At 45.1% G+C, this 13,276-nt stretch overlaps 1 protein-coding gene across 4 annotated transcripts in view; it reads right to left on the bottom strand.

Annotated features, from left to right (window-relative positions):
* Window positions 1–7,018: 7,018 nt before the first annotated feature.
* Window positions 7,019–13,276, bottom strand: part of LOC144762126 (phosphofurin acidic cluster sorting protein 2-like) — a 642,794-nt gene continuing 636,536 nt past the window's right edge. For 2 of the 4 annotated variants that reach the window (XM_078647257.1, XM_078647258.1), the window contains exon 24: window positions 7,020–8,118. In XM_078647257.1, the coding sequence (XP_078503383.1) occupies window positions 8,003–8,118 (116 nt within the window). In that variant the 3' untranslated portion in view covers window positions 7,020–8,002. Of the gene's footprint in view, window positions 8,119–13,276 lie in introns of all 4 variants that reach the window. The other 2 variants (XM_078647259.1, XM_078647260.1) reach the window with 2 other exon arrangements.

Below are 13,276 nucleotides of genomic sequence, written 5' to 3'. Positions count from 1 at the left end.
TATTTCATGCTCGGAGAGGGGCTGCTATTAAGAGAGCGGCTATGACATGTCTGCTGAAGCTATGGGACATAATCTTAGCTAAAAGAACACTTTTAGTTTCCATTTGGTTCTCTTTATTTCTATTTTTTTCCTAGTTATTTTAAGAAGCTTTAAACAAAGTTTAAAATCCTTTCTTTTCACTCTGTGTGTCCCTTGCTTTTTGGTGATGTGTTTGCATGAAAGACTCACTGAAAAAGTGTATAAATAAAATCTGATTTGCTATGACAACATTAGGGAGTCAAATTAGTTTCATGTCTCATCAAAACTAATTTCAGTAGTTCTTAACCAAAGCAAAAAGCGCTTTCTCTCCCTTTGTCTAAAGAAAAACCTGCCTGTTGCTTTGACGAACTTCACACCACATTCAACTGAATATTAGCTCATGTAACAGTTCTGTTTGGTACTTTAATATGTCGAATGTATGTCCACAATATAAAAAATAAACAATCACATTTGTGCTTCCTTTGGCTATTGGACACTAAGGATGTTTCTAGTTTAAAAACTTTGCGAATACTTCATTTTCAGTTTACCTGCTGAGACATCTCCAAACTGCAACATAGTCAGACCATTAAAAATAAATACTGCTTACTAAGAGAAACAATTCATATTTTTTTAAAATCAAATACCCTTAGTATAAATGCTCATCTGAACAAAACAGTAGATATTTTAAGACACTAATGGAGTTCACAGTTTAATACAACCTTCTTAGATGAACACAGTTTTGCATGTATATAACTGATCAAGGTGAGGACAAGAATTCTTTGTGGATAGACATCCTCTAGTTGTCATATGCATACCCGTTGCGTGTCCTATGCAGCCTATTGCACAGGTAGGTGTAGGATTCAAGTATGGCGGCCAGTGCTTGCACATTTCCTGGACTCCGTTAGCGTTCTAGCTCTTTATTGGAACTGTGGTTTTCACAGACCGCTAGTATGGAAACAAGCAGCGAGTACAACAATGCTCGTCTCCACTTCTGGCTACAATTCTCCTTTCGGGTGGTAGAATCACTTGGAATCATATTCCCTATCCTTTTTTATTCCCTTAGCATTGTGTGTATAAAGCAAGTTTCTTCCCTCCATCCGCTTAAATATTTTCTCTTCTTACTTACTCTTTGTATGAACTGCTTGCTTTCAATATATCCAATATTACGTGTTTACGCTCTTTCTACGTGCTTCTATGGTCTGTAACACCTGAGATGTATACCATGTTCTTGTTCATTCTTTTCTTTGTGTCACTATGCAAAGACTACCCTTCTCCAGTGGCACAACAAAGTATCTTACTTTGTGCCTATGACTTCCTCCTAATAATTTCAGTCAGTAGTGAGACGGTTACTGGGGTCAGTACACTGGACAGCGTCAGTCCTTTAGAAATGGAAAAACAAACAAACACAGCCATTCAACAGAGATTCAAAAGAAACAGAAGGTTCCTGAGAAACAGGATGGGGTCTGAGTTCATATTTTCCCACTATCGTCTGCATTGAACCTCTACTACAGGCACAACACCCAACACTACACCTTGTTACACTTGTAGAAACACTGCAATGACATGGAGACGCTAATTGTAAACCCTGTTTGTGAGACCGCAGTGCTAAACTCCATTAATTTAAGTGGAGTAATAATTAACTTTTCAACCCTACAACACAAATTTTGAAAGCACTTTTGATCCATAAGGAGGGTTGGCATGGCTCATCAGCAAGATATCATGGCCAGCTTTACAAGCACTTTCTGGCCTTGGAACTTTGTGGCCTTTTTGTGATTCAAACCTGGCGCTAACTGGATTAATTTTCTAGGGCAAAACATGTTTTGCGTTGGCCATCAGCCCTTAAATAACACAAAGTAGTGCTGTGCCAAGGAAGTGTACGAAGAGTGGTACATGACTCTTCCCATGCGACAACCCATGGAGTAGCGCTGAGCCAAGGAAGTGTACGAAGAGTGGTGCATGACCCTTCATGCGACCACCCATGGAGTAGCACTGAGCCAAGGAAGTGTACGAAGAGTGGCACATGACCCTTCCTATGCGACCAGCCCTGGAGTAGTAATGAGCCAAGGAAGTGTACGAAGAGTGGTACATGACCCTTCCCATGCGACCACCCATGGAGTAACAATGAACCAAGGAAGTGTACGAAGAGTGGTGCATGACCCTTCCTATGCGACCAGCCCTGGAGTAGCAATGAGCCAAGGAAGTGTACGAAGAGTGGTACATGACCCTTCCTATGCGACCAGCCCTGGAGTAGCAATGAGCCAAGGAAGTGTACGAAGAGTGGTGCATGACCCTTCCCATGCGACCACCCATGGAGTAGCAATGAACCAAGGAAGTGTACGAAGACTGGTGTATGACCCTTGCCATGCGACCAGCCATGGAGTAGCAATGAGCCCAAGGACATGTACAAAGAGTGGTACATGGCAGTTTCTATGCAACCAGGCTTGGAGTAGCGCTGAGCCAAGATGGTGTACAAAGGTGGTACATGGCAGTTCCTATGCAAGAAGCCATGGAGTAGTGCTGAACGACGGAAGTGTACCAACAGTGGCACATGGCCGTTCCTATGCAACCAGCCTTGGAGTAGCACTGAGCCAAGGACGTTTACGATGAGTTGCACATGACCAATTTCCATGCATCCACCCATCGCTGTTATTGCAAAAAAAAAAAAAAGCCTAAGCTACTAAAATGGTAGACCATGATGAATGGACTCTGAGGAGGGGTGGGATCTAGTCTTAACTGACGGGTTGATTTGCCTGCTAGCTTGGAGTGATATGTCTCACTGTAGGAGGACCTTGACAAGACACCGAGTGCTGGATGGCCGAAGGTATGCCTTCACATGTACAACCTCTCATGTATTATACACCATACTTCAACTATTGTAATGTGTTCTCTAAAACTGTAAAACAAAAGTTTTAAATAAATACTAAAATGGTAAACCAGGCTTTCAGACAAAATTTGTGCCACCTCAAGGCAGGTGTAACGTTGGACTAAAGCTTGCTTTTCTTCAAAATCGAGGCAACTTTGCATGTTTTCCGTACTGTACAGCAAACATACAAACTTTGAAAAGGTTGAACCTATGTTTTAGGATAGTATTTTGTGCTGAAAGCACAAAACCTATGCTTCACATCATGAACACAGCCTCGCAGTGTGTAGTGCAAGACGGTCTAAAGTGTGCCAGTGCATGGGGAGGGAGAAACGATGCCATCTATTAACAGAAACAGCGCTCTTTTTCTCTTACCCCTACCGGCAACTCTCACAGACCCATGTATTTAGAAATGGTACACAGTGACGGTATTGACAAAAACTTAGTCACAATTTAGATGCTTCAATTAAAAAAAAATATAAACATTATTATGGAAAACTGTAAGTGTGAGAATTAAAGTTTTAGAAATTGGCAGCTGATCTCGACTTCAGATTCCATTTCCTGTAGAAGATTCAGTGCCAGACCATGAATTTAACGTCATCCCTTCTCGGATGACGATCCCCTGTAAGGGGACAGTCGAGGAACATCCCTCATGCAGTCGGGATTTAGTGCTTCACTGCACCGGCCCCTCGCGAGCACCCCTGAGAGAGCCCAGCTTCCATTGGCTCGACACTTGTTGGCTGTCGCTGCTGGCCGGTGACGCTCATTCACTGATTGTATGTACACTGGCAGTCAGAATGTGGGGTGATGGCAACAAATACACTGTACACAATGTCAACAAACAGGTACTTAAGTCTTGGGATGGTGGTCCACACACCACCAAGGGATACACTTTGAGACAGGATGCCGGCGTGTTCAGGTCACTGTGACACCATCCGCATCAGTAGAGTCTGCATCCTTTCACAGTGGCGTTGGACCCACCAGCCTCTTCCCGGGGTCTTGTTGATGAGTTGAGCTGTTTTAGCCTGCTTTGTCCTTGTCTTATACCCCAGCAGTGACAGTCATTGTAGTGTGGCACATTTGATGTCTGGCTTGCCATCCTGTTCCCACTGCGTGGGGTCTCCGTGTCATCACAGGTGCAACCACGGATTGATTTGTGTCACACTGGCTCCGGTCGGCTTAGGATGTCAGGAGCTTCCAACCTCTGATGAGAAAAAATATATATTTGCCAGGCAGGAAACTGGCTGTCACAAGATATTCCCATCGGAAACTGGCTGTCACAGGATGTTCACATCAGAAACTGAACTGTCAGAGGATGCTCGCATCAGAGACTGCACTGTCACAGGATGTTTACATCAGAGACTGCAGTCTCAAAGGATGCTCACATCAGAGACTGCGCTGTCACAAGATGTTTACATCAGAGACTGCAGTCTCACAGCATGTTCACAACAGAGACTGCGGTCTCACAGCATGTTCACAACAGAGACTGCCATGTCACAGGATGTTCACATCAGATACTGCGGTGTCACAGGATGCTCACATCAGAAACTGTGGAGTCACAGGATGTTCACATCAAAGACTGCGGTGTCACAGGATGTTCACATCAGAGACTGCAGTGTCACAGGATGCTCACATCAGAGACTGCAGTGTCACAGGATGTTTACATCAGAGACTGCAGTCTCACAGCATGTTCACAACAGAGACTGCGGTCTCACAGCATGTTCACAACAGAGACTGCCATGTCACAGGATGTTCACATCAGATACTGCGGTGTCACAGGATGCTCACATCAGAAACTGTGGAGTCACAGGATGTTCACATCAAAGACTGCGGTGTCACAGGATGTTCACATCAGAGACTGCAGTGTCACAGGATGCTCACATCAGAGACTGCAGTGTCACAGGATGCTCACATCAGAGACTGCGGACTCACAGGATGTTCACATCAGAGACTGCACTGTCACAGGATGTTCACATCAGAGACTGCGCTGTCACAGGATGTTCACATCCGAGACTGCGCTGTCACAGGATGTTCACATCAGAGACTGTGATCTCACAGGATGTTCACATCAGAGACTGTGATCTCACAGGATGTTCACATCAGAGACTGCGCTGTCACAGGATGTTTACATCAGAGACTGCACTGTCACAGGATGTTCACATCAGAGACTGCGCTGTCACAGGATGTTCACATCAGAGACTGCGCTGTCACAAGATGCTCACATCAGAAACTGCGGTGTCACTGGATGTTCACATCAGAGACTGCACTGTCACAGGATGTTCACATCAGAGACTGCGGTGTCACAGGATGTTCACATCAGAGACTGCGGTGTCAAAGGATGTTCACATCAGAGACTGCGGTGTCACAGGATGCTCACATCAGAAACTGCGGAGTCACAGGATGTTCACATCAGAGACTGCGGTGTCACAGGATGTTCACATCAGAGACTGCGCTGTCACAAGATGCTCACATCAGAAACTGCGGTGTCACAGGATGTTCACATCAGAGACTGCACTGTCACAGGATGTTCACATCAGAAACTGTGTTGTCACAGGATGTTCACATCAGAGACTGCGGTGTCACATGATGTTTACATCAGAGGCAGTGCTGTCACAGGATGTTCACATCAGAGACTGTCTCACAGGATGTTCACATCAGAGGCAGTGCTGTCACAGGATGTTCACATCAGAGACTGGTCTCACAGGATGTTCACATCAGAGACTGCGGTCTCACAGGATTTTCACATCAGAGGCAGTGCTGTCACAGGATGTTCACATCCTCACAGGATGTTCACATCAGAGACTGCGCTGTCACAGGATGTTTACATCAGAGACTGCACTGTCACAGGATGTTCACATCAGAGACTGCACTGTCACAGGATGCTCACATCAGAGACTGCGGTGTCACAGGATGTTCACATCAGAGACTGCGCTGTCACAGGATGTTCACATCAGAGACTGCGGTGTCACAGGATGCTCACATCAGAAACTGCGGAGTCACAGGATGTTCACATCAGAGACTGCGGTGTCACAGGATGTTCACATCAGAGACAGCGCTGTCACAAGATGCTCACATCAGAAACTGCGGTGTCACAGGATGTTCACATCAGAGACTGCACTGTCACAGGATGTTCACATCAGAAACTGTGTTGTCACAGGATGTTCACAGCAGAGACTGCGGTGTCACAGGATGTTTACATCAGAGGCAGTGCTGTCACAGGATGTTCACACCAGAGACTGGTCTCACAGGATGTTCACATCAGAGACTGCGGTCTCACAGGATTTTCACATCAGAGGCAGTGCTGTCACAGGATGTTTACATCAGAGACTGCGGTCTCAGAGGATTTTCACATCAGAGGCAGGGCTGTCACAGGATTTTCACATCAGAGACTGCGGTCTCAGAGGATTTTCACATCAGAGGCAGTGCTGTCACAGGATTTTCACATAAGAGGCAGTGCTGTCACAGGATGTTCACATCAGAGGCTGCGGTGTCACAGGATGTTCACATTAGAGGCAGTGCTGTCACAGGATGTTTACATCAGAGACTGCAGTGTCACAGGATGCTCACATCAGAGACTGCACTGTCAAAGGATGTTTACATCAGAGACTGCAGTGTCACAGGATGTTCACATCAGAGACTGCGCTGTCATAGGATGTTCACATCAGAGACTGCACTGTCACAGGATGTTCACATCAGAGACTGCACTGTCACAAGATGTTCACATCAGAGGCTGCGGTGTCACAGGATGTTCACATCAGAGACTGCACTGTCACAGGATGTTCACATCAGAGACTGCACTGTCACAAGATGTTCACATCAGAGGCTGCGCTGTCACAGGATGTTCACATCAGAGACTGCACTGTCACAGGATGTTCACATCAGAGACTGCACTGTCACAAGATGTTCACATCAGAGGCCGCGGTGTCACAGGATGTACACATCAGAGACTGCGGTGTCACAGGATGTTCACATCAGAGGCAGTGCTGTCACAGGATGTTCACATCAGACGCAGTGCTGTCACAGGATGTTCACATCAGAGGCAGTGCTGTCACAGGATGTACACATCAGATACTGTCTCACCTGATGTTTACATCAGAGGCTGCGGTGTCACAGGATGTTCACATTAGAGGCAGTGCTGTCACAGGATGTTCACATTAGAGGCAGTGCTGTCACAGGATGTTCACATCAGAGGCCGTGCTGTCACAGGATGTTCACATTAGAGGCAGTGCTGTCACAGGATGTTCACATTAGAGGCAGTGCTGTCACAGGATGTTCACATCAGACGCAGTGCTGTCACAGGATGTTCACATCAGAGGCAGTGCTGTCACAGGATGTACACATCAGATACTGTCTCACCTGATGTTCACATCAGAGGCAGTGCTGTCACAGGATGTTCACACCAGAGACTGTGCTGTCACAGGATGTTCACATCAGAGGCTGTGCTGTCACAGGATGTTCACATCAGAGACTGTCTCACCTGATGTTCACATCAGAGGCAGTGCTGTCACAGGATGTTCACACCAGAGACTGCGCTGTCACTGGATGTTCACATCAGAGGCAGTGCTGTCACAGGATGTTCACATCAGAGACTGCGGTGTCACAGGATGTTCACAACAGAGACTGCAGTCTCACAGGAGGTTCACATCAGAGACTGCGCTGTCACAGGATGTTCAGATCAGAGACTGAGCTGTCACAGGATGTTCACATCAGAGACTGCGCTGTCACAGGATGTTCACATCAGACACTGCTCTGTCACAGGATGTTCACACCAGAGACTGCGCTGTCACTGGATGTTCACATCAGAGACTGCACCGTCAGACAGCTGTCAAGACACATGACTCTTGTGCAGTCTTAGTACTCAGGGTCAGACTGGGGTAACAGTTCATTAGAATGAAGCTTCTCAGTGGTCACACAGTGTACACTCTGTCCACAGGGTTAAGCATCCTCCCAGGTCATACAGTCTTGTTGCATGACGATGCGGGTCTCTGTTGAACTCCCTCTCCAATGCTGACGTCCCTTCCATGCGTTAAAAGAGGACTTGATGCTGGTGTCAAACACTGCTGGTCCAAATTCTATGGCCTGGAAGCTTTGTCACAGTTGTGTCAATCAACATGCGGCTGGATGTCATGGGCACTTTGTGTAGCCGAAGACGCCAACAGGAAAGTGCTTGACGTGAGTAGGCCACTGAGCCGCTAGCTGGAAAAACTTGACATCATTCCACTCAACTCCGTCGATGGAAACTGAAAAATAAGAAGAGAAAGGGGTATTGCATAAAAGGGGGTGGTCAAAATGCAAATGATGGCACTTGGGATCCAGACAATGGACGGTTACAAATTCTTGTTGGGTTTTCAGGAGGGTTTAAGTACAGTGCATTCTCTATGCAGGCAGCCATGGTTGAGTGGCAGAGGCTGGGACCACTCAGAATGATGGAGAAACTCAACAGGGCACCTCGAGTTGCCTGAGCCCTGAAGTGCCTCTGCTAGTCTCTCTACCCTGCTGCCAATCCAGACCACTGTCATGCGGACAAGACCCCACATAAACATCACTCCCTTTTACTCACCCACTGGAGCCATCTCCCAACTAAATAACAATTGGAAATCTGTCTGAAACTACAACAGTGGTCCCCATGCCAATTGACTCAACTCACGTCCCCAAACTTTCTGCCTACGCTGTGGCCTTGAGCTGCACTGACAGGTGAGGTCTGAGTATTTTCTTCATCTCTCAAAGGCTTGTGGTTTACTGGTAAACCCTTAGTTTCTGCTAGCAGCGCAATGGTACGTAGAGTATGGCCTTCCTCAGGCCAGGCGTAACGACTAAAGCATACAGGGGTAACATGCGGTACGTGAGAGGTCGCGCTCCAGCTCCTGCAGTGATAGTAAATGGATGAAATGGCATTTTAACACAACCGCTTTAAATTAAGACTTTATGGGCCAGATGCACTAACCTTACACTTTTTAGGTTGCATACACTCCGATTCAGGGAGGTATATTTACTAAATCTTCATGGGCACTGTATTGCGTGAGACAGCTGGACAGTGTAGCTGCATAGGTTGTGTACAGGACGGGTGCTCTTACAGTACAAAATATTATGTCTAGACAAACTTTTTCTCACTTTGGATGTGTGCTGTATGGTGCGGCACGCATGCAAAGTTGGAAAACTTTATAAAAGCATTTCTCCAAGTTAACGCCACTCTCAAAAAGTTTTCATTTTTTGGCACAAAACCTTTTCTACTGTTAGTAGATAGGGCTTTGCATCAAAACCATGGGTGATTGCACGAGAATGCCCATTTACGACCAAAACAAAAACAGGAGCTGCCCGTACTCTAAAATACCTGCAACTGGCCCTCCCAATACAAACAAGAAACAGATTCCAAGAAAAACCAAGTGCTTTGAAACATAAATAAATTACAATAGTTTTTACAGTACAGTTGTCTTCTCGCATGTATGTTGTACTGTAAAAATCAGTGACATTTGTGTACACTGATGTGTTCGAAGCAACTGGTTCTGTTTGTGCTACTTTCAGGCTATTGTTTAGCATAAAACTTGAAGTAAAGTATAAAAATAAACATTTTGTAGTGATTTACATCACTTTTGTGCCACGAACAGAGTGCTAAATGTAGATAAATCTGCTGCAGTTTGTGACTGTTAAACCCTTTATTGTGCCTTGTGGGGTCCCACGGGGCTCGTCTTTGAGCCCAACGCTGTTCAATCTATAGGTTATCCCCCCCTGGCAGTATTAATCAAATAATTTGGGTTGTTGTTAGTTTCGTATGCTAACAACAATCACATTTTGGTTTCCTCATTTGATAATGGCCCAGATATGGGCAAGAATTTTTGTAGCTGTATGAGTGCAGTAGGATGCTGGATGGGCCAAAACTACCTAAAACTAAATTAATCAAAGACCATACTCATTTTGTTCGGCAACAACGCAAACTTTTGGTCCCCTGACTGGTGCCCTGCGGAACTGAGCACCCTTCCAGTGCCAGTCCAGAAGGAAAAAAAGCCAGGTGCCCTGATTGGCAACCAATTACCATACAAAGCACAAGTGAACAGAGTCACTTTGAGCTCCTTTTTTGCTCTGCGTCTGGTTAAGAAAATTGCTCCATTCATATCCTTTGATATGATAAAGACCATTATTATAACTCTAGTTCTATCTAGGATAGACTATTGCAATGGTCTATATCAAAATTTGCTAAGAGTCATTTAATAAACTTCAAGTTCTACAAAATCCTGCAGTTCGTATACTGATGAAGATCACTAGATACAGTTCAGCCTCTCAAGCCATCATTAAGCTGCACTGGCTACCTGTAAGTAAATAGATAGCCTTTAAGGACCTGTGTACAGCCTATAAAGCACTGCATGGCCTTGGCCCTGCATACCTAAAAGACAGATTCAGATGGTATCTTCCAGGCAGGAATCTTTGCTCCAGCCTACCTAGAGATGAACAATAGTTACTTACCTGTAATCTGTGGTTCTCCAGTATTGGTGTCTTTCATAGATTCACATGCCTGAATCATTCCCCGTCGTCGGAGTGGGAGTCCCACGGTATATAAAAAAGCAATAACATGCTATATTAACATTGGAAAAACCAGAAATTCCCAACCAGGAAGTAAAATAGCCCAAGCTACAGTAGAAAAAACTTCCACACTCATGACTATCCTAGTCATTTTGTATAGTCCAAACTACAGCCAATCAGAAGGTTCTTCCCAGAGGCTCAGGCTCTCAGATTTTCTCGCAAGGAGTGATGGTAAACCAATGTAGCCCAAGAGCCTCTGAGGGGAGGTGGGCGGGTTGCATGTGAATCTATAAAAGACACCAATACTGGAGAACCACAGATTACAGGTAAGTAACTATTGTTCTTCTCCAGTATTAGGGGTGTCTTTCATAGATTCACATGCCTGAATCAGAGTAGATAGCAGTACATATTTGTGCTTGTCAGACGCTACAGGTAGCATAGTTTGTCAACATTAACAGCACATAGCAATTCAATATGCGAAGAAACATATCATAAAAGCATACGCAATATATAGAGACATAATAAGCGTCTGACAGCAGTAATAGGAGGTAGGAAACAGAGGCTCACCTTAGTTGAAAAGATTTCGTAGAACTGCTCGACCCACTGAAGCATCGGTCTCGCTGGCTGCATCCAAACAATAGTGTTTGGTAAAAGTATGGCGACTGGCCCAGGTTGCCGCTCTGCAGATGTGCTGAAGAGGGACTCCAGCGAATAAGGCCGTAGAGGAAGACACTGCCCTCGTAGAATGCGCTCTAGGAGCTGCTTGTAAGGGTCTTCCTGCTTGTGCGTGGCAAAAGGCAATAGCTGCAGATATCCATCTTGCGATTATTTGCTTGGAAACTGCCTGTCCTCTACGAATTACACCATAAGTGATAATTAGTTGATCAGATCTGCGCAATGTAGATGTTCTTTGTAAATAAAACTTAAGACATCTTTCAATGTCCAGAGTATGCAATGCTCTTTCCGCAGGCGTTTGTGGGTTAGGAAAGAATGTCTTTAAGATCACGGGTTCATTTAAATGAACGTCCGAAGGAACCTTAGGAATGAATTTGGGATTAGTGCGGAGCACTACAGAGTCATTAGTGAATTGTAAGAAAGGATGTTGAACAGTGAACGCTTGGATATCACTGACTCTTCTAGAAGAAGTCAGGGCCAATAACAGTGAAACCTTCCATGTGAGAAATTTCAGATCTGCTCGATGGATAGGTTCGAATGGGTGGCGCATGAGTTGCGCCAACACAACGTTGAGATGCCACGCTGGAGGTGGACGACGTATCGGAGGGAACATTCTAAAAAGGCCTTTAAAGAATTGTTGTATAATTCTCGTAGAATAAAGAGCATTTGTCCCATCTTGTCGGTATCTTGAAATCGCTGCTAGGAATACCTTAAGGGTTGCATGAGACAACCCTGATCTCGCTAGATGGAGGAAGAAAGGCAGGATTTCTTCAGGTTTAGCTGAAAAAGGATGAATGCCAGCTGAACGACACCAAATACAAAAGCGTTTCCATTTAAGACTGTACGTCTTTATAGTAGCAGGTGCTCTTGCCTTGGCTAGAACTTCCTTGCAGTCCACAGGAATGTTCAGATGGGCGAACTCACGGTACTCAGGCGCCAGGCCGCTAATCTCAGTGACGTTGGATCTGGATGGTAAATCTGTCCATCTTGAATGGAGAGCAAATCCAGAATTGGGGTCAACTGAATCGGTTTGCACTCTGACAGGAGAAATAGCTCGGTGAACCAGTACTGGCGAGGCCACCTGGGAGCAATGAGAATCAACCGGCACGGTTCTTTCTTCATCTTCCGCAGGACTCTGGGAACTAGCGATATTGGCGGAAAAGCGTACGCATATATCAGAGACCAGTTGATCGAAAATTTCTTGGAAGACATCTTGACAAAAACACTAGATTCCAAGAGGAAAATAGAGAAGAACTGAGCAGAGCTCAGGGAGACTCCCTTCACACGACGTGCGGTAGAAAATCTGACAGCCTGCGCCTCTGGGGAGAACATTCTGGTGGGTGCTGTCGCCTGATTGGCTGTAGTTTGGACTATACAAAATGACTAGGATAGTCATGAGTGTGGAAGTTTTTTCTACTGTAGCTTGGGCTATTTTACTTCCTGGTTGGGAATTTCTGGTTTTTCCAATGTTATTATAGCATGTTATTGCTTTTTTATATACCGTGGGACTCCCACTCCGACGACGGGGAATGATTCAGGCATGTGAATCTATGAAAGACACCCCTAATACTGGAGAATTGGTAGTTCCTACCTACAGATTGGCTACCTGGGGAGGCAGGAGCCTAGTCCGTCGTAAGGCCCAAATTGGAACTGTCTACCTCTGGAGTTGAAAATAGCCCCCACCCCCATATTAAAGTTTAGGAAAAAAAAAACAAAAAAAAACAGGATTTTCATGCATGATTAGTGTTCTCTGTCTCCCTGCTTATAATGTTTCTGTTTTGAGCAGCGCCAAGAAGCCTTCGGGCATTCATTTGCACTTCATCAATTATAAATCAAATCAAATGATAAAACTTTACACATTGCCTCTAAGTTAAGGCTGAATGCTTTTTGTGCCAAGCTACACAGGGTTAAGCACAGGTTAATTTAGTGACTTTTTTTTTTAGCTCACCCTCTAAGGGATTGTAGCAGTTGTTTGACCAGGGCTCACACCCCTGTCAACCAACAGCCCAACTTCTAACAGTCACTTTGAGTGACTTCGCAGCAGGGTAAAGTCTTAATAAATATGCCCAAAAAGTCCTTTGAGAACATCCTTCTCATGCCCTTGGTGTTGTTTCCTAATCGATTTAATCAACATTTTTTGCAAATAACAATGATATTAACTCATGATGCCTGACCAGATGGGCGCCGGTAGAACTTTGAGCAATGACA

Source organism: Lissotriton helveticus, chromosome 6 (assembly GCF_964261635.1).
Source record: "Lissotriton helveticus chromosome 6, aLisHel1.1, whole genome shotgun sequence".
Classification (NCBI taxonomy): domain Eukaryota; kingdom Metazoa; phylum Chordata; class Amphibia; order Caudata; family Salamandridae; genus Lissotriton; species Lissotriton helveticus.
The sequence above is the reverse complement of the archived record's forward strand: the minus strand, read 5'-3'. Positions and strand labels throughout refer to the sequence as shown.